The sequence below is a fragment of the Sander vitreus genome, chromosome 20 (genome assembly GCF_031162955.1).
Source record: "Sander vitreus isolate 19-12246 chromosome 20, sanVit1, whole genome shotgun sequence".
NCBI classification, from domain to species: Eukaryota; Metazoa; Chordata; class Actinopteri; order Perciformes; family Percidae; genus Sander; species Sander vitreus.
The window spans coordinates 5,901,818-5,924,697 of record NC_135874.1 but is presented as its reverse complement, the minus strand read 5'-3'; the positions used below and the strand labels follow the sequence as shown (position 1 = coordinate 5,924,697).

The 22,880-nt window shown below is 41.5% G+C and overlaps 2 gene segments (V, D, J or C); both read left to right on the top strand.

Moving 5' to 3' along the window:
- The first annotated feature begins 6,539 nt into the window (after window positions 1–6,539).
- LOC144535388 (T cell receptor beta variable 29-1-like) lies at window positions 6,540–7,856 on the top strand. The segment is given in 3 exon segments: window positions 6,540–7,162; window positions 7,288–7,584; window positions 7,680–7,856. Coding segments are annotated over 3 exon segments (366 nt in total).
- Window positions 7,857–7,858: 2 nt separating this feature from the next.
- LOC144535565 (T cell receptor beta variable 29-1-like) lies at window positions 7,859–8,377 on the top strand. The segment is given in 2 exon segments: window positions 7,859–7,916; window positions 8,043–8,377. Coding segments are annotated over 2 exon segments (393 nt in total).
- The last annotated feature ends 14,503 nt before the right edge of the window (window positions 8,378–22,880 follow it).

The following is a 22,880-nucleotide window of genomic DNA, read 5'->3' as shown; positions in this document are numbered from 1 at the left end:
ATATGGCAGCATTTTCTACCTTCGATCACAGATAAAAGGCTTTTAAAGCTTTAGTGCATAACTTTTGATATTAATGAACGTCCGTTACATTCAAGCCATTGCCAAATGAGTTGCTACAAAGCTAATTAAGACTATCAGCTCCACACAACTCTCTCTGTATTTCTCAGTATGGCTATGCTCAGAAGATCGTCCGGTGACTTTCCGGCGCAGAAAATCGAGCAAAGATAATTACCTCTTCTGAAGAGTCAACACGTTTTTTTTAATCCTCCATGTCCTCCTTGGCTACCAGCAACTGCGTGTAGGAGGGGTGGGGGTGGTGCGCGATCACGGAAGGCTTGTATCATGTGGACGCGCAGACAGTTTTGTTGTCATTACTTAGAATTCCTCATTCTAAGTCAGAGACAGAAACTACGCACTATGGGCCCTATTTTAACGATCTAAGCACACGGCGTGAAGCGCCTGGCGCAGGTGTGTTTAGGGTGTGTACAAATCCACTTTTGCTAGTTTGACGGCGGAAAAAAGGGTCTGTGTGTGCCGTGCGCATGGTTCAAAAGGGTTGTACCATCCATTTTCGTCCGCTTATCCGGGGTCGGGTCGCGGGGGTAGCAGCTCCAGCAGGGGACCCCAAACTTCCCTTTCCCGAGCCACATTAACCAGCTCCGACTGGGGGATCCCGAGGCGTTCCCAGGCCAGGTTGGAGATATAATCCCTCCACCTAGTCCTGGGTCTTCCCCGGTGTACTTAGTGTCTTCATTAATTCATAGGTGTGTTTTGGGCGTAAGATGCAATAAACCAGAGTGTCATCTCCCATTCCCTGGCGTGCCAGGCGTGCCAGGCGTGTTTGGACCTTGGCGCATTGCTATTATGATGGAGGATTTGCACCGTAATATTTTTATTTGTAATCTTTTGCATGTTTGTGTGCTGCTGCTGCGCTTCCCTGTGTGTGTAACAAGCATAGTGCGCGCTCGCTGTGCACGAGCCTAGGCGTATTTTACTAATTCGCTGTTGTAACAATGAAATGCTGCGCTTTTGACTTTAGACCAGGTTTTTGTTGGTCAATGGCGCGTTCACTTCCCACTGCCTCAAGATAGCAATATGCCAAGAATTCATCTGAACACACCTCCCTGTAAGACCAGCACGCCCATGGGCGCAAAGATGGGCGCAGGTCCATTTGCTATTTAAACGACGCGGGCGCTGGACGGGAAATTGACAACTGCGTCGGTCTTAAACTAGGAAAGACACTTGCGTCGGGCTTTGCGCTGCTCTGCGCCGGGTGCAAGATAGGGCCCTATAGCTACCAAATACTACCCAACCGGACATTTCAGGAGTAATGTGACACGAAATTGGAGAGAATTGAACATTGGCAGCCAAGATGACATCTTTCCCTGCCGTTAGCATGTCGCTACATGTGACAATGTAAACACTGCAGTTAGGGCTGCACGATTATGGCCAAAATGATACTGATACTAATGATTATTTTGATCAATATTGAGATCACGATTAATTATCACGATTATTTGTTGATTTTAACCAAAACAAATTGTATTGTCACATAGGCTAATTATAACTGCTTTTACATCCATATTGTGCTACATTCCTCCTTTGTTGAAGGATACTATGAAGAAATATGCCATTTCAGCTGTTGTGTGACCACTTTCCACACATAGCGTTACACAGCAGGTAACGTTAGTCTACCATATGCTACAGTAGTAACTGGATTAAATGGCTAATGGCTAATGGCTAAAATGCTGACAGCCAAACGGTGTAGTGTGACTGTATTTCACCGTAGAGGATTCCAACAGCGGGACGCATGCTACAACAGTCTGCAGCTAAAGCTATGAGCTAAAAGACTCAAACTAGCACTGGACACTGCTGTGGAAATGTTGCGTTTACTGGTAAACCTCGTGACGACTTATGACCATAGACAGTTAAAGAAAAAGAAAAGGAAAGTTAAAGAAAAGCTTATGACCGACTGCTATCTGCTGTGGAATTTGCCTCACGTTACTCTGTCCTCTGTGACCGTAACTAAGCTGCGCGGTGCAGGGAACAACTCTGATTGGCTCACGGAGGCACGTGATCAGACAGTGGTTTACAGAGCTTGAGAGGAATGATGCATTTTAAATACGGCTGTCAAACGATTACATTTTCTTAATCGCGATTAATCGTTGAATGTCTATAGTTAATCGCGATTAATCGCATGTTTTATCACATGGTTACAATTCTATTATTTTACATTTCAGAATAGTTTTTAAGTACATATTAACAATGGAAAGCAATTCTTACCAGTGTATCTCGATTGGGAATCAAATGAATGCAAAGAAAATGACTTTAAATATTGCTCGATCACGTGAATTTGATCGTGGGAAGCCAAAATCATGATCGTGATTAAAATTCAATCAATTGTGCAGCCCTAACTGCAGTAGCTTTAAAAAAAATAAATGAAAACTTCAGTAGTATCTGCCTGGAGCAGATGGAAGTTTTAGCTCACGGAGGAAGTTGATTTGGTTTCCCAACAAACACTGTTCTGATTATTATCTGAGAATTGAAAGTGTGTAAACTGATTGATAATTATACTGCATGTTTTGAGGCATTCTGTAACTATTATATTGTTATTTTGTAAAGAGATAGAGCCTTCTAAAAAAGGGGCAAAGGGTGCTTACAAACAGTCAAAAAGTGAAAAAAGTCTGCGACTGCAATTGGATGCGTTTTCAGGATTATTTGACAGCTGAACTATTTTTGACTCATTGAAAACATTCATGATATTCTCACAATGCTCCTTTGTTTCATTCATCAATTTGGGTTTCCTGCCGCACAGACACAGCAGCCTTCCAGTTTATTATAGGTCTGTGAAATCTCACATATCTCTGAACTATGTCCACTTGTAAGATGTCTGTAAAAACCAACCACAGCAGTGTGAATAAATATTTCATCCAACACGATCTACTGGCACTTGCAAGAACCGCAGAGGAGGAGGCGCCAGAAGATCAGAGGACCGACTGGGTTTTAAAACACCGGGGGGGAATCAAATGTACATGTAAATTACTGCACTGGTTCATTCAAAGCCAGTGCCAGTGAGGAAGAAAACACACATAGGAAAACAAGGTAATGACACAGTGAGCATGTAAATTACTTGCTCTATAACAAGGCAGGGATTTGATTAAAGAAAATGTTTCATGTGTTAAAAAGAGCAAGATTGAGTTTTCCTGAATTCACCGATTTCTCTGTCTCTCTGCAAAAGTAGGGAAACAGTGCCATCTACTGTACTCAACTAGGGGATGTTACTAATCAATTAAACTACAGTACAATTCTGTATTGCATCATGCATACTATTTCCTTGAGAAATGAAAAAAAAACAAAAAAAAACAAACAAGAAAGAGCATACTTAAAGTATAAAATCTAGCAACCTTTCATGCTTCATTACTTAGTCACAAATACTGCTCTGAATCTGCATCGGCCGGTTACATTTAGTGAGCTGGAGAGAGCGGTCCCATTCACAAGAGTGCAATTTATGGATGCCGTTTGCCAGTTTTAAACAAGTTACTGCTAGCATCTGTTCAGCTGGAGAGCGGACAGTAAATGTGCGAGTATATCGCTGTGAAAATGAGTGTCTTCTTACTGGCAGTACTACTCATTGTTACTACGTACTGGAGCCGGACCCATATGGGATTTTAGTTACAAAAAATCTATAAATAACATGCTCTTATTTTACTTTAATTTAAAATGTTACAACTTTCATTGACTTTGTTTAAATAAATGTCATCTTGAAATATTGCTTCATGTTAAAAAAAGTACTAAAACTGTACCGCAGCATTGTCCATGCAGATGGGAGTGATGGACTATTGGGAAACCAGCACCTTTTTTTACTTACATTTAAAGTTACGCTGACAGGATAGACTTGCATACAGAAGCTCAAAACTTTGAGGATCACATCACACAATGCAGTGACACTCCAACCTGCAGCACGTCATACGTGTGTATCTATACGAGACTCAGTTTGTGTCCAACTAGTCTCGCGTAGCCAGACCTTCCTCCACAGCGCTGCGGAGGAGGGTCTGGCTAGTCCACACAGCATTCCGGGATGGGAGTAAAACGTGCTCTGGTTTATTGGCATTTCTTTAAACCAATCACAATCGTCTTGGACGGAGCTAAACGGTGCCTCTGCCAAATTGCCTCAGGAAGGAACTTGTTTTGGTGGAACACGCGTACGTTCAAAGGTTGTTTTAGTCGTGAACATAAAACTCAGATTGGACAGATAGTCTAGCTAGCTGTCTGGATTTACCCTGCAGAGATCTGAGGAGCAGTTAACCATAGTCCTCAAAAAACAGACCGGCGTTTAAAATGCCAACACAAAGAAAGCGGAAGGTGACAGACATCCAGCCCGAAAAGAAAGATATCCGGCGAAATTTCCAGCGGCACCTAAACAACCCCGGAAGTGTAAAGACGTGGATATAGACTAGTGACCAACAGAACATGGATATTACCATCATTAAACAAGGCCTCCTCAGATGATCAATTGTTGTCTTTTGCTGTGGATTTGAGGTAATTTACAATAAAATCAAATGTGGTCCGTATCTTCAGGATCTACTGTGTAATTGTTTATCATCTTGAATGAAAGTTATGTTAGACAATCAAGTAATTCCAAAAATTTGTTGAATATCACAGGTTTGTTTGTGTATCATTTGTTATGCACACAAGTCTAATTGATTTAATTAAGTATGAATAAAGGTTGAATGAACCAGACCTCCATACTGTGGAAAGACGAGGGCTCTATTAGTGAGTCTATCTGCTGTACTGTAGGGGGACCTCGAGGACCACAAATACTCAGTTACACTTTGATTCACCACGTGGGTTTTGATAGAGCAGCTAACAGGATCAGAGAAGGTCACACTCTGCAGAGACACTCCCACCTGCAGCTCTTCATCTCTCTGTAACCACACCGACAGACGTACAGTATATGACACTCTCAGTTTTAGAACATGGACATTATCAAACATGGACGCCTCAGCTTTTTAATATCACTGCTCTGCATACAAGGTGAATAATACATTAAGAACTCATTGTTTGCAGTGTTACAGTATTTTAAGATTGGCAGCAGAGGGTGACGATGAATTTAAAGCGACCTACTTTAAACTACTAACCTATTAACAGTTAAACACACAGGTCTAATTGATGGGAGTGATGTCACCCAGACGGACAGACTGTGGAAAAACGAGACCGACAGTGCAACAATAAGCTGCAGCCACACCAAGGGTGCTGACTACTTCCAGATGTACTGGTACAGACAGCGGCCGGGAGAAACAATGGAACTAATAGTGTTCACAAGAACCGCCAGCAAAGAGCATGATTTTGGAGATTTCACTGAAGAGAAATTCTCAGCCACCAAGACTGAAGCTGAGAGTGGGACATTCACAGTGAAGAATCTGGAGCCAGAAGATTGTATTTCTTGTATTATTAAGTTATGTCAGACAATCAAGTAAATCCAAAAATGTGTTGAATATAAAAGGTTTGTGTATCATTTGTTATGCACACAAGTGTAATTGATTTCATTAATAATAATTTACCCTGCAGAGATCTGAGGAGCAGTCAACAATAGTCCTCAATAATACAGCAAATTTAAAATTCCATAACAAAGAAAGCGGAAGGAAACGGAAAATACGTGCATCCGGCGGAATTTCCCGTAGCACTGGAGCAACTCTGGAAGTGGAACGCAAAGGATACAGACTATACTTCACCCAACCTTCACTCACTCACACCTACAGGGGGAGACAAACTAAATAGCTGCAACCTTCCACTTCCATAGAGATTACACTATCAGCAGAGCTATACCCTGCTGATAAAGTGAAAGCTGTGATGTAGACAACTGACACCTCCCCTGGTTGTGTTATATTAACAGTGGGAGAGGTGAGCGCCCGTCTACAGGTGCTGAACTGAAAGGGAAGCAGATAGTAGTAGAACTTCTTAACTATGATGTTTCTGGTCTTTATGTTAGGTTTACTTCATCTGTCGGGGAATAAGGGTGAGCATTTCAAACAGAGTAGGACACCACACAGCTAATAATTAAAAAGTAGGTTTAAAATAGCATCTGCTTTTTTTTTTTTTTTTTTTTTTTCCCCACAGGTGCCTCTAATACCAAAAGTGTCTTCCAAACGCCTCCTTCTATCATTAAGAGAACTGGTGAATCGGTTGCCAGTGAGATCAACTGTTCACACAGCATAGAAAATCATGATAAAATCCTCTGGTACAAACAGGACGAACAGAAAGCTCTAAAGCTCCTGGGATATCTGAATCTGGACAGCCAATACCCCGAGGACGACGTGAAAGGAAAAATCAGCTTTGACGGAGATGGCCGTAAACATTCCCGCCTCAGCATTTCTGATCTGTCATTAAATGACAACGGTGTGTATTGGTGTGCTGCCAGTCGGCACAGTGCTGCAGATTCCCCTCAAGTCAATACAAAAACTCTCCTTTGTCTGCAGACAGACAACATGTTGAGTCTCTTGAACACCTGCAGCCAGCCTCCAACTAAACAGAGCCTTTGAAGATGTTATCACCCTTTTTTTTGACACTATTTGGAGCCCATCTGAGGTCATGTTATAGGCCCAAAGTTTAACATTTGTCGACAACCTTGGATGTGCAGAACATCAATTTTGAGATAGTGTCTCCTGAGCCTGGAACTACAGAGAACTGATTAAAAAAAAATAAATAAATAAATAAATAAATAAAAAAAAATATTCAAACTGTTCTAATTCCTGCAGTCTGTTCAGGTTTATCTTTTAGTTCAAAAAAGAAACAAAAAACCTCCCCACATTTTGTAATAAGTCTTAATCGCTCATCACATTCTTTAGTACAGAAATATCATCCATATTCTGTTCCAGGATCATCACAAAATACATCACATAATAATTGTCTCCCTCAGCCGTATCGATGTTACTGAACTGAATTACAGGTAGCATGTCATGACAGTGATTAACTGGAGGGGGACCTACTGTACCACTTAGACTCCCATCTATCTACACTTTAATGCAAAGACACTCCCACCTTCGACTCTTCATGTCTCTGCAACTACTTGAGACTGGTAGTTTGTCTAACAGAACATGGGTATCATCATAATCCTCAAACAATACCTCCTTACATGGTCAGTCTTTTTTGCTGTGGACTACAGGTAATTCACAATAAAAAAAAATTTTACTCTAATTTTAATTGATTGCCGTTTTGTTGAAAGTGATCTCCGATAACGGAATGCTGAGTGAAAGTTTATAAATTGATAACTTTCTATTCTACACACAGGTCCTATTAGTGGGAGTGATGTCAACCAGACCTCCATACTGTGGAAAAAACAAGGGTGAACATGCAACAATGAACTGCAGCCACACCAAGGGTGCTGGCTACAACCAGATGTACTGGTACAGACAGCTACCAGGAGAAACAATGGAACTAATAGTGTTCACAAGATCCGGCATCGACAATCATGATTTTGGAGATTTCAGCAAAGAGAAATTCTCAGCCACCAAGACTGACGCTGAGAGTGGGACATTCACAGTGAAGAATCTGGAGCCAGAAGATAAAGGCTTGTATTTCTGTGCTGTGAGTCAACACAGTGATACAGACACATTCAACAGCTGAACAAAAACCCCAGTGCACTGTTAACATAACTGTTACAATTGCCTCATGTACTGTAGGGGGACCTCGAGGACCACAAATACTCAGTTACACTTTGATTCACCACGTGGGTTTTGATAGAGCAGCTAACAGGATCAGAGAAGGTCACACTCTGCAGAGACACTCCCACCTGCAGCTCTTCATCTCTCTGTAACCACACCGACAGACGTACAGTATATGACACTCTCAGTTTTAGAACATGGACATTATCAAACATGGACGCCTCAGCTTTTTAATATCACTGCTCTGCATACAAGGTGAATAATACATTAAGAACTCATTGTTTGCAGTGTTACAGTATTTTAAGATTGGCAGCAGAGGGTGACGATGAATTTAAAGCGACCTACTTTAAACTACTAACCTATTAACTGTTAAACACACAGGTCTAATTGATGGGAGTGATGTCACCCAGACGGACAGACTGTGGAAAAACGAGACCGACAGTGCAACAATAAGCTGCAGCCACACCAAGGATGCTGGCTACAGCCAGATGTACTGGTACAGACAGCGGCCGGGAGAAACAATGGAACTAATAGTGTTCACAAGAACCGCCAGCAAAGAGCATGATTTTGGAGATTTCAGCAAAGAGAAATTCTCAGCCACCAAGACTGAAGCTGAGAGTGGGACATTCACAGTGAAGAATCTGGAGCCAGAAGATAAAGGCTTGTATTTCTGTGCTGTGAGTCAACACAGTGATACAGACACATTCAACAGCTGAACAAAAACCCCAGTGCACCGTTGGCTCTATTAGTGAGTCTATCTGCTGTACTGTAGGGGGACCTCGAGGACCACAAATACTCAGTTACACTTTTGATCAGGAGCCACACAATAATACATGATACAACATCAAACACGGTCTCATCAGCTTGTTACTATTTCTGCTCTGCATAAAAGGTAAAGTCCAAAGAAACCAGAACACAATACTGACTTAAACTTCTATTAGAGAGATAACAAGCACAATTTCAAAATGACTAAATGGTCTGCTGTATACAAGATAACATGTTCACTTTTAAGTTTACTGTTTTTCACACACAGGTCTTATAGATGGGAGTGAGGTCACCCAGACTGACATACTTTGGAAAGACCAGGGCGACAATGCAACAATAAAGTGCAGCCACACCAAGGGTGCTGACTACTACCAGATGTACTGGTACAGACAGCTACCAGGAGAAACAATGAAACTAATCGTGTTCACAAGGTCCGGCAAGAGAGAAATTCTCAGCCACCAAGACTGACGCTGAGAGTGGGACATTCACAGTGAAGAATCTGGAGCCAGAAGATAAAGGCTTGTATTTCTGTGCTGTGAGTCAGCCCCACTAACCTGTTTGACGTTGTAAAAAATTCACGTTTTGAGATATTTTAACGAGTTTCGGTTAATTTGACTATTATATACACTCAAATAAACTATATGGATGAGAGAATAGTTAACATATTATTGTAATCATTCATAATTATTTAAAAGCCTCTGAGAGTCCCTTAACAGTATAGGCCGTGATGGGACTGGATGAAGAACACAGAATAATCAAAGTATAATAATAAAAAAACAAATCCATGTTCTGTTTTGATGCGTCTGTGGTTAGAATCTAAAATACACTGGCAGGATGGCACGTCGGGGGCGACGTTGCAACACTGTTGCTTTTTTCATTTGGTTCGGTTTGCTTTCACACTGCACTATGTCAAGATCACCAGACACTGTAAACACACGTCACGCGGTCGAGACGGTCGCTTGTTTACTGGACAAAATATCCGAAACAGCAAGCAGACACTTCTGGTCTCAGAAGTAATGGAGTTACGCCACATTTAGAACGTCTCGGGTTTCCTGGTTCTGCTTCAGTGTTTAATATTTAGGAGGAGGCCAACAACGAGCAGCTGGCTGACAGCGAGTCAAGGAGTGAGATTATGAGGTCACACAGGCAACCAGCCAAGTTAGCATCCCTTAAATCATATTAGAAGTCCGTAAATTGTGTGCAAGGTTGACATTGCAGGCTAGTAAACGCTCCGTTTTTGGTTCGCTTCCTGTATCTGGGTCGGTTCGCATTCTTACCTAAGGGGAACCAAACTCTAGTTCACTTGGAAGCGAACCGAGACTCCCGTTTTCAAGCTGACCAGAGTTTGTTTGTTTGATCCGAAACCAGAGTTCCGATGTGCTTTCACACCAGCCCAAACGCACCGGACTGTCCGACCACACGCTCCAGGGTTCGTTTTAAACGGACCAAACGAGGCAGGTGTAAACGCAACGTTGCACTCATCTGATAATGAATTAAATAAATCACTAATGACCGAAGATATGTGACTCCAGAGGAGAGGCGGGTACCGAACACGTCACACGCCCACAAACTGCCGCACTGATCTGAAATAACTATCAGAACGTAAATATCTGTAAAATTTGGAAAACACCTCAAAGCCTTCCTACTCAAGCAACTTACCGCAGGCTATTTTTCACACCAGCAGGGGGTAGCAAACCTCAACAAATGAAATGAGGATATCAAGAGGACTGGGTTAAAACAATCAGTTCCTCAATCAAAACCAGTCTTTGTTCAAGTGATCTGACATCGATTAATACAATTTCAAAAGCAATCTTTTATTTTGTTAAATATGTTCCTATAATGTCAGTCTTGTTAAGTAAAAAGTACTTTAAACAAACATTCCGGGGGTCAATTCTGAATGCATTAACCTGGTGCATTATAAAAAAAGATTTGAGGGTTGCTTCTTGCTTACAGTACAATTTACAGCATCAGTTCTGAGAATCTTTTATATCCAAGCAACATTGGTATTGTAAATGAAACTTCCCTACCCTAACTGATATAAGAGTCGAAAATGTGATCGAATCTGGACCTTGTGAATTGGAATCAGATCAATTCAGGAAATCATTGACGATGCCCAGCTCTAGATCCCAACCTACCCTTCCACTGACTCGACGCTACTTCCTTCCTGATAAAGCTACGATGCAGAGACACCACCCCTGTTCACTGAACTGTAACAGTGATGCACTCTGTTCCACAGGTGCTGAGCTGACAGGACTGGAAAGGAGAGCTGATAGTTGAGTGTCAAATCTCATCTTCTTTTAACATGATATTTATGGTCTTTATATTCGGTTTTCTTTATCTGCCGGGAAATAATGGTGAGAAATTAAAAAATATATATATTCCAAAAAGAGTTCGACACTGCACAGTTAATAATTTCAGTATTGAAAATATTGTCTGTTTTTTTCCACAGGTGCCTCTAATACCAAAAGTGTCTTCCAAACGCCTCCTTTTATCATTAAGAGAACTGGTGAATCGGTTGCCAGTGAGATCAACTGTTCACACAGCATAGAAAATTATGATAAAATCCTCTGGTACAAACAGGACGAACAGAAAGCTCTAAAGCTCCTGGGATATCTGAATGTGATCCACCCATACCCCGAGGACGACGTGAAAGGAAAAATCAGCTTTGATGGAGTTGGCAGTAAACATTCCCGCCTCAGCGTTTCTAATTTATCATTAAATGACAACGGTGTGTATTTCTGTGCTGCCAGTCGGCACAGTGCTGCAGATTCCCCTCAAGTCAATACAAAAACTCTCCTTTGTCTGCAGACAGACAACATGTTGAGTCTCTTGAACACCTGCAGCCAGCCTCCAACTAAACAGAGCCTTTGAAGATGTTATCACCCTTTTTTTGACACTATTTGGAGCCCATCTGAGGTCATGTTATAGGCCCAAAGTTTAACATTTGTCGACAACCTTGGATGTGCAGAACATCAATTTTGAGATAGTGTCTCCTGAGCCTGGAACTACAGAGAACTGATAAAAAAAATTAATAAAAAAAAATATTCAAACTGTTCTAATTCCTGCAGTCTGTTCAGGTTTATCTTTTAGTTCAAAAAAGAAACAAAAAACCTCCCCACATTTTGTAATAAGTCTTAATCTCTCATCACATTCTTTAGTACAGAAATATCATCCATATTCTGTTCCAGGATCATCACAAAATACATCACATAATAATTGTCTCCCTCAGCCGTATCGATGTTACTGAACTGAATTACAGGTAGCATGTCATGACAGTGATTAACTGGAGGGGGACCTACTGTACCACTTAGACTCCCATCTATCTACACTTTAATGCAAAGACACTCCCACCTTCGACTCTTCATGTCTCTGCAACTACTTGAGACTGGTAGTTTGTCTAACAGAACATGGGTATCATCATAATCCTCAAACAATACCTCCTTACATGGTCAGTCTTTTTGCTGTGGACTACAGGTAATTCACAATAAAAAAAAATTTACTCTAATTTTAATTGATTGCCGTTTTGTTGAAAGTGATCTCCGATAACGGAATGCTGAGTGAAAGTTTATAAATTGATAACTTTCTATTCTACACACAGGTCCTATTAGTGGGAGTGATGTCAACCAGACCTCCATACTGTGGAAAAACAAGGGTGAACATGCAACAATGAACTGCAGCCACACCAAGGGTGCTGACTACAGCCAGATGTACTGGTACAGACAGCTACCAGGAGAAACAATGGAACTAATCGTGTTCACAAGATTCGGCAACGACAATCATGATTTTGGAGATTTCAGCAAAGAGAAATTCTCAGCCACCAAGACTGACGCTGAGAGTGGGACATTCACAGTGAAGAATCTGGAGCCAGAAGATAAAGGCTTGTATTTCTGTGCTGTGAGTCAGCCCCACTAACCTGTTTGACATTGTAAAAAATTCACGTTTTGAGATATTTTAACGAGTTTCGGTTAATTTGACTATTATATACACTCAAATAAACTATATGGATGAGAGAATAGTTAACATATTATTGTAATCATTCATAATTATTTAAAAGCCTCTGAGAGTCCCTTAACAGTATAGGCCGTGATGGGACTGGATGAAGAACACAGAATAATCAAAGTATAATAATAAAAAAACAAATCCATGTTCTGTTTTGATGCGTCTGTGGTTAGAATCTAAAATACACTGGCAGGATGGCACGTCGGGGGCGACGTTGCAACACTGTTGCTTTTTTCATTTGGTTCGGTTTGCTTTCACACTGCACTATGTCAAGATCACCAGACACTGTAAACACACGTCACGCGGTCGAGACGGTCGCTTGTTTATTGGACAAAATATCCGAAACAGCAAGCAGACACTTCTGGTCTCAGAAGTAATGGAGTTACGCCACATTTAGAACGTCTCGGGTTTCCTGGTTCTGCTTCAGTGTTTAATATTTAGGAGGAGGCCAACAACGAGCAGCTGGCTGACAGCGAGTCAAGGAGTGAGATGATGAGGTCACACAGGCAACCAGCCAAGTTAGCATCCCTTAAATCATATTAGAAGTCCGTAAATTGTGTGCAAGGTTGACATTGCAGGCTAGTAAACGCTCCGTTTTTGGTTCGCTTCCTGTATCTGGGTCGGTTCGCATTCTTACCTAAGGGGAACCAAACTCTAGTTCACTTGGAAGCGAACCGAGACTCCCGTTTTCAAGCTGACCAGAGTTTGTTTGTTTGATCCGAAACCAGAGTTCCGATGTGCTTTCACACCAGCCCAAACGCACCGGACTGTCCGACCACACGCTCCAGGGTTCGTTTTAAACGGACCAAACGAGGCAGGTGTAAACGCAACGTTGCACTCATCTGATAATGAATTAAATAAATCACTAATGACCGAAGATATGTGACTCCAGAGGAGAGGCGGGTACCGAACACGTCACACGCCCACAAACTGCCGCACTGATCTGAAATAACTATCAGAACGTAAATATCTGTAAAATTTGGAAAACACCTCAAAGCCTTCCTACTCAAGCAACTTACCGCGGCTATTTTTCACACCAGCAGGGGGTAGCAAACCTCAACAAATGAAATGAGGATATCAAGAGGACTGGGTTAAAACAATCAGTTCCTCAATCAAAACCAGTCTTTGTTCAAGTGATCTGACATCGATTAATACAATTTCAAAATCAATCTTTCATTTTGTTAAATATGTTCCTATAATGTCAGTCTTGTTAAGTAAAAAGTACTTTAAACAAACATTCCGGGGGTCAATTCTGAATGCATTAACCTGGTGCATTATAAAAAAAGATTTGAGGGTTGCTTCTTGCTTACAGTACAATTTACAGCATCAGTTCTGAGAATCTTTTATATCCAAGCAACATTGGTATTGTAAATGAAACTTCCCTACCCTAACTGATACAAGAGTCGAAAATGTGATCGAATCTGGACCTTGTGAATTGGAATCAGATCAATTCAGGAAATCATTGACGATGCCCAGCTCTAGATCCCAACCTACCCTTCCACTGACTCGACTTCCTTCCTGATAAAGCTACGATGCAGAGACACCACCCCTGTTCACTGAACTGTAACAGTGATGCACTCTGTTCCACAGGTGCTGAGCTGACAGGACTGGAAAGGAGAGCTGATAGTTGAGTGTCAAATCTCATCTTCTTTTAACATGATATTTATGGTCTTTATATTCGGTTTTCTTTATCTGCCGGGAAATAATGGTGAGAAATTAAAAAAAATTATATATTCCAAAAAGAGTTAGACACTGCACAGTTAATAATTTCAGTATTTAAAATATTGTCTGTTTTTTTTCCACAGGTGCCTCTAATACCAAAAAGTGTCTTCCAAACGCCTCCTTTTATCATTAAGAGAACTGGTGAATCGGTTGCCAGTGAGATCAACTGTTCACACAGCATAGAAAATTATGATAAAATCCTCTGGTACAAACAGGACGAACAGAAAGCTCTAAAGCTCCTGGGATATCTGAATGTGATCCACCCATACCCCGAGGACGACGTGAAAGGAAAAATCAGCTTTGATGGAGATGGCAGTAAACATTCCCGCCTCAGCATTTCTAATTTGTCATTAAATGACAACAGTGTGTATTGGTGTGCTGCCAGTCGGCACAGTGCTGCAGATTCCCCTCAAGTCAATACAAAAACTCTCCTTTGTCTGCAGACAGACAACATGTTGAGTCTCTTGAACACCTGCAGCCAGCCTCCAACTAAACAGAGCCTTTGAAGATGTTATCACCCTTTTTTTTGACACTATTTGGAGCCCATCTGAGGTCATGTTATAGGCCCAAAGTTTAACATTTGTCGACAACCTTGGATGTGCAGAACATCAATTTTGAGATAGTGTCTCCTGAGCCTGGAACTACAGAGAACTGATAAAAAAAAATATTCAAACTGTTCTAATTCCTGCAGTCTGTTCAGGTTTATCTTTTAGTTCAAAAAAGAAACAAAAAACCTCCCCACATTTTGTAATAAGTCTTAATCGCTCATCACATTCTTTAGTACAGAAATATCATCCATATTCTGTTCCAGGATCATCACAAAATACATCACATAATAATTGTCTCCCTCAGCCGTATCGATGTTACTGAACTGAATTACAGGTAGCATGTCATGACAGTGATTAACTGGAGGGGGACCTACTGTACCACTTAGACTCCCATCTATCTACACTTTAATGCAAAGACACTCCCACCTTCGACTCTTCATGTCTCTGCAACTACTTGAGACTGGTAGTTTGTCTAACAGAACATGGGTATCATCATAATCCTCAAACAATACCTCCTTACATGGTCAGTCTTTTTTGCTGTGGACTACAGGTAATTCACAATAAAAAAAATTTACTCTAATTTTAATTGATTGCCGTTTTGTTGAAAGTGATCTCCGATAACGGAATGCTGAGTGAAAGTTTATAAATTGATAACTTTCTATTCTACACACAGGTCCTATTAGTGGGAGTGATGTCAACCAGACCTCCATACTGTGGAAAAACAAGGGTGAACATGCAACAATGAACTGCAGCCACACCAAGGGTGCTACCTACAGCCAGATGTACTGGTACAGACAGCTACCAGGAGAAACAATGGAACTAATCGTGTTCACAAGATTCGGCAACGACAATCATGATTTTGGAGATTTCAGCAAAGAGAAATTCTCAGCCACCAAGACTGACGCTGAGAGTGGGACATTCACAGTGAAGAATCTGGAGCCAGAAGATAAAGGCTTGTATTTCTGTGCTGTGAGTCAACACAGTGATACAGACACATTCAACAGCTGAACAAAAACCCCAGTGCACTGTTAACATAACTGTTACAATTGCCTCATGTACTGTAGGGGGACCTCGAGGACCACAAATACTCAGTTACACTTTGATTCACCACGTGGGTTTTGATAGAGCAGCTAACAGGATCAGAGAAGGTCACACTCTGCAGAGACACTCCCACCTGCAGCTCTTCATCTCTCTGTAACCACACCGACAGACGTACAGTATATGACACACTCAGTTTTTAGAACATGGACATTATCAAACATGGACGCCTCAGCTTTTTAATATCACTGCTCTGCATACAAGGTGAATAATACATTAAGAACTCATTGTTTGCAGTGTTACAGTATTTTAAGATTGGCAGCAGAGGGTGACGATGAATTTAAAGCGACCTACTTTAAACTACTAACCTATTAACTGTTAAACACACAGGTCTAATTGATGGGAGTGATGTCACCCAGACGGACAGACTGTGGAAAAACGAGACAGACAGTGCAACAATAAGCTGCAGCCACACCAAGGGTGCTACCTACTTCCAGATGTACTGGTACAGACAGCGGCCGGGAGAAACAATGAAACTAATAGTGTTCACAAGAACCGCCAGCAAAGAGCATGATTTTGGAGATTTCAGCAAAGAGAAATTCTCAGCCACCAAGACTGAAGCTGAGAGTGGGACATTCACAGTGAAGAATCTGGAGCCAGAAGATAAAGGCTTGTATTTCTGTGCTGTGAGTCAACACAGTGATACAGACACATTCAACAGCTGAACAAAAACCCCAGTGCACTGTTAACATAACTGTTATAATTGCCTCATGTACTGTAGGGGGACCTCGAGGACCACAAATACTCAGTTACACTTTGATTCACCACGTGGGTTTTGATAGAGCAGCTAACAGGATCAGAGAAGGTCACACTCTGCAGAGACACTCCCACCTGCAGCTCTTCATCTCTCTGTAACCACACCGACAGACGTACAGTATATGACACTCTCAGTTTTAGAACATGGACATTATCAAACATGGACGCCTCAGCTTTTTTAATATCACTGCTCTGCATACAAGGTGAATAATACATTAAGAACTCATTGTTTGCAGTGTTACAGTATTTTAAGATTGGCAGCAGAGGGTGACGATGAATTTAAAGCGACCTACTTTAAACTACTAACCTATTAACTGTTAAACACACAGGTCTACTTGATGGGAGTGATGTCACCCAGACGGACAGACTGTGGAAAAACGAGACCGACAGTGCAACAATAAGCTGCAGCCACACCAAGGGTGGCAGCTATTACCAGATGTACTGGTACAGACAGCGGCCGGGAGAAACAATGGAACTAATAGTGTTCACAAGAACCGCCAGCAAAGAGCATGATTTTGGACAGATTTCAGCAAAGAGAAATATCTCAGCCACCAAGACTGACGCTGAGAGTGGGACATTCACAGTGAAGAATCTGGAGCCAGAAGATAAAGGCTTGTATTTCTGTGCTGTGAGTCAACACAGTGATACAGACACATTCAACAGCTGAACAAAAAACCCCAGTGCACTGTTAACATAACTGTTAGCAGTCTGCCTGCATGTACTGTAGGGGGGACCTCGAGGACCACAAATACTCAGTTACACTTTGATTCACCACGTGGGTTTTGATAGAGCAGCTAACAGGATCAGAGAAGGTCACACTCTGCAGAGACACTCCCACCTGCAGCTCTTCATCTCTCTGTAACCACACCGACAGACGTACAGTATATGACACTCTCAGTTTTAGAACATGGACATTATCAAACATGGACGCCTCAGCTTTTTAATATCACTGCTCTGCATACAAGGTGAATAATACATTAAGAACTCATTGTTTGCAGTGTTACAGTATTTTAAGATTGGCAGCAGAGGGTGACGATGAATTTAAAGCGACCTACTTTAAACTACTAACCTATTAACTGTTAAACACACAGGTCTAATTGATGGGAGTGATGTCACCCAGACGGACAGACTGTGGAAAAACGAGACCGACAGTGCAACAATAAGCTGCAGCCACACCAAGGGTGCTACCTACTTCCAGATGTACTGGTACAGACAGCGGCCGGGAGAAACAATGAAACTAATCGTGTTCACTATTACAGACAACAAACCTGACTTTGAACCAGGCTTTAATGATGAGAAATATTCAACCACCAAGCCTGACGCTGACAGTGGGACATTCACAGTGAAGAATCTGGAGCCAGAAGATAAAGGCTTGTATTTCTGTGCTGTGAGTCAACACAGTGATACAGACACATTCAACAGCTGAACAAAAACCCCAGTGCACCGTTGGCTCTATTAGTGAGTCTATCTGCTGTACTGTAGGGGGACCTCGAGGACCACAAATACTCAGTTACACTTTTGATCAGGAGCCACACAATATATGACACGCCCACCTGCAACTCTTTATCTCTGTGACTACACTGACAGCTTTCTGACTTTCTGACCATTAGAGGTGTTGAAATTAATCAAATAATCGATGCATCGTGATGCGGACATGGACGATGCTGCATCGATGCAGTGGCCAACCATAATCGATTATAACGCAATGATGTCGCTTGTTAATTTTCCGGCCGCAGCATAAACATTCAAATGAAAACATTCTCAGTAGCCTAACCCGTTTCATCTAGACCTATGCTAGACTCTAGTCCAGGGGTGGACAATTCATTTTCCCAAGGGGCCACATGAGAAACAGGGACTGTTGTGGAGGGCCGGACCAATAGGCTAAACTCAATTCTCTCAGGCGGCACATAAAAAAGAATGTGCTGCCTGGGAAGCGGCACGTTCTCAAACGCCTCTTTTTTCTCTGGGCATATTAGCGCAGCAGAGTCCACCAAACACTCTTTAATAAACTCCCCTTCAGAAAATGGCTTACTGTTTTTGGCGATTTTGTGGGATATCACAAAGCTGGTCTTGACGCTTGGTTAAAAAGCCTTGTTGCTTTTGCAGCTTAACTAGAAAAGCTTCAGATGTCCGTGCCGGCTCTGCATCAGTCAAGTTGTTGTATTTCTCTGCGTGTTTAGTATTGTAGTGGTGATTCAGGCACTCGTTGTGTTGCAGCCATGGAGCTCAGTAAGCAGCGCTCTAGTGTGGCTTTATTTGACATTGAAAAAGCTGTAAAACTGCAACCCACCATTGAATCAAAACAAAACTTTCCTCTCATTTGTGAAAATAGGCATGTGACCCGTTTCAACTCCACCCCTCAAAGAATCGGAATCGAAAGCAAGAATCGGAATCAGAATTGTTAAAATCCAAACGATGCCCAACCCTAATTATAATCCTTTAACACAGCGATCTGTTCTCCGCAAACTAAGCACACGGCTTTACCTTGGACTTCAGTAAATAAATACTTAGAAGTCCATGTTTGGTTAAAAACTCGGCACTCTGTATCAACCTCTTTCTTTCTTTCTTTCCCGTGAGCTGACATTTTATAGGGATAACAGCTCATTTACTTCCATGCTAACGTCTCTCGTGAGCTCAGTTTGCGGCTCGCCGACACAGGGGTCCGACACGTTGCAGTTTTTCTTCTACTTCTTTTTAATTGCGACTTGCAACCAGAGCATATGTTTGCAAAAAAAAAAAAAAAAATGTTCTTCAAAACTTCAAAATAAAAGCAATGCAGTTGTATTCCATGCATGTACACTTATTTACGTTTGATTTCTAACTTCCCATTGACCTCACGCGGGTCGGTCTGTTTACAATTTAATGTAGGCCTAACATTTCTCTTTACATATTCTGTTAGGTTTTGCACATTCAGGAAGTGCCATGTGCTCAGTGCTGTAGTTTTATGTATGCAATTTATTTAGTATTAGAGCACTGCAGAATGTTTTGTTAAATAAAAGATTGTTTATATCTTACTACTTGCATTGTTTGATGAAAACATAACCATATGAAGTAATATAGAAAACTGTATTATATTGAACTATACAGTATCTTAAAGTGCCCATATTATGAAAAAAAAAATCACTTTTTCTGGGATTTGGGGTGTTATTTTGTGTCTCTGGTGCTTCCACACGCATACAAACTTGGAAAAAAAAACATCCATGCTGTTTTGAGTGAGATATGGTTTCTGAATGTGTCCTGCCTTCAGTCTCCGGGTGAGCTGGTCAAAATCAGCACGGCTTTCTACGTCACTAGCCGAGACGAGGGGCCTAGCATGCTAATGCTAGCATGCTAGCTCGTTCTCAATGGCAAAACACTGCTACAACACACACAAATTCACCCTAATCTACAAAATAAATTGTATAGAACTACTTTCATGTCCCTGTTCTGTAGGTATTCCACACAAAGTTGGAAGTGCGCCTTCATTTTTGCAAGTCCAAGTCAAGTCTCAAGTCTTTTGCCACAAGTCCAAGTCGAGTCTCAAGTCTCTGGCCATCTGATCCGTCCCTAACACTGTATTGTTAAATCTTATGAATTCAAAACATGTCCTGTAGCTACCATCCAGACAGTACAGTATCAAAATCAGTTGTAGGATAACTTTATGGGGTCTACTTAACACATCCCTCTAGACCTCTGACCTGGTGAAATATTAACCTAAGTCTGTCACATCATATGGATATAACTATAATGATACAATCTGCCTGTTCCCAGCATTAGCACAACACTTTGCGATGGTTAGCTTGTTACCTGTGGTGATATATGCTAAATGTAACGTCTCTTTCACTCAAAAAAATTTCTAATGTCGAATTGGAAATCAAGAGAAAAGTGGCAGCGCCACACCAGTTACAGAACAACATGCATCTCAGTGTCAGTCCAAATTACGCACAATAAGCAGTTTGAACTCACTGATGTAATGCCATTTATTTTCTAAGTGTTAGTAGGCTCAGTGAAACTGAGTCCAGCGCGAGGGAGACCCGACTCAGAGGAGGAGAGGTTAGTGAGGCCAGCGTCTCCACGGCAGGTGACGGATCCGCTGCGCCACGCATGGATGAAATAATGAAATAGTAAATAGGACTAAAGTAACAGAAATATGTGCAGAATTAAGACAGTCAAGACGGCCCAGTGTTTGGTGGACCGGGTACACCTTGTTCACTTAATAGCCTACAAATCATCCACGGGATCAATTACGCATCACATGAGTTTACCCCCCCGACACAGCGTTTGTTCCTGGGGAGATGGATTCGTGCGTCCCGCCTCCTGTGCGCCATGGATGTCTGAGCCTCAGCAACTACTAACTATAAGATACAATGTGCCTGTTCTCAGCATTAGCACAACACTTTGCGATGGTTAGCTTGTTACCTGTGACGATATATGCTAAATGTAACGTCTCTTTTCACATTAGTGTGTGAGTGACTGACCTATTTAGGTGCTTTTTGAGATGCCTGATGAAGTCCGACGTTGTTGATCCGGCATCATTTATCTTGGCGCCACACACTTTGCATGTAGCTGTTAGCTTACTGCCTCTGTTTACCAAGTTATTGAAAGAAAAACTAATGAGAAAAGGTACAACTCCGGGAGGATTTGGTGTCGCCATCAGCAATGGATTTTTTGATATGTGAGTGCGCGCACATAGGCGCATGCGTTACGTTGCACATTATGGCAAAGGGCAGGGGACATGCAGCTCGTCATACGTTTCACCGTATATGCGCCAATAAAAGAAAATAGAAATACATGAATACATTTTTATTTAAAAAGCTATAATTGCATGAAAACAGGTTGTTGACGAGTCTCGAAGCTCGAGTCAAGTCTGAAGTCTTTTGGGTCGAGTCCGAGTCAAGTCTGAAGTCAGCCGTTTGTGCGACTTAAGTGCGACTCGAGTCCGAGTCTCAGACTCGAGTCCCCATCTCTGAGCAATGTGCAGAACAACAAAAATGTTTTTTTTTTAGGGCTGTCAAAATAACGCGTTAATTTAAAAAAAAATAACGCAGATTAATCCATTCCATATTGACGTTTGACCTGGAGCCGTTCTAGCACCATTGGACTGTAAAATGAAGGAGGGAGACGAGAATGTTCTGCCTGGATTATTAATTGGAACATTTACTTGTAAAAATCTTCTTCCTGCCAACCCTGGCTACCAAAAACTGGTGCCACTGATATGTCTGCACTTCTCTCTGAGACGATTCAGGCAACACAAACACCGCTGCACGTGACGCTAGTTGACACTATACTCAACAGCAGCTAACGTTAGCCTACCGCTAGCTAGTAGCTGGATTAAACACGGTTAAAATTCTGACAGCTAACGCTAAACGGTGTAAAGTGTGACTGTGTTTTACTGTAGAGGATTCAACACCGGGATGTAACAACCTGCAGCTGCCGTCGGAGAAACAACACAGACGGTGCGTTCAATGAAACTGGTAAATTACAGCCTCGTGGTGCATTTGAAGTTATTGTAAATGTCCTTTTCCCATCTGGTGGTTGTTTTTGTCGTTCAACAGCAATTTACTAGTGAAATAAGTTATTGTTATTGTTATACATTATTATTAAATCATTTCATTTTGACCATGTGGCCTTAGCAATAAACAAGCCGTTCTTTAATGTCACCAACTGTTGTTTAGTACCCTTTTTTTTTTTCTTAAAAAGTCGGTTCAGGCACCGTTAATTATGTATGCGATTCATTTCGATTAATTAATCACAGAGTATGTAATTAATTAGATTACATTTTTTAATTGACAGCCCTAGTTTTTTGACAATCAATACAACAATACAATGTAAACCTATTCTGATACAATCTCAAATTACAATTATGAACCTGAAAATGAGCATAATATGGCCACTTTAATGCATTCTGTCAAGTCAAATATCCTATATGGCTTTAATAGAAAAATGTATTTGACGCATCGTGATGCATCGAGACATCGAATCGAAGACATGATAATCGTAATTGAATCGGGAGATCAGTGAAGATTCACCTTCTACTGAACATTGAGAACATCAAACACGGTCTCATCGGCTTGTTACTATTTCTGCTCTGCATAAAAGGTAAAGTCCAAAGAAACCAGAACACACAACAAGTTCAAAATTGCTGTTAATGTTCTGCAGTACGCAAGTTTACATGTTCACTTCAGGCAACACTGTTTTTCACACTCAGGTCTTATTGATGGGAGTGAGGTCACCCAGACTGACATACTGTGGAGCAAACAGGGGGAGAGAACCACACCAAGGGTTCTTCTGGCTCCTTCCAGATGTACTGGTACAGACAGCTGCCAGGAGAAACAATGGAACTAATCGTGTT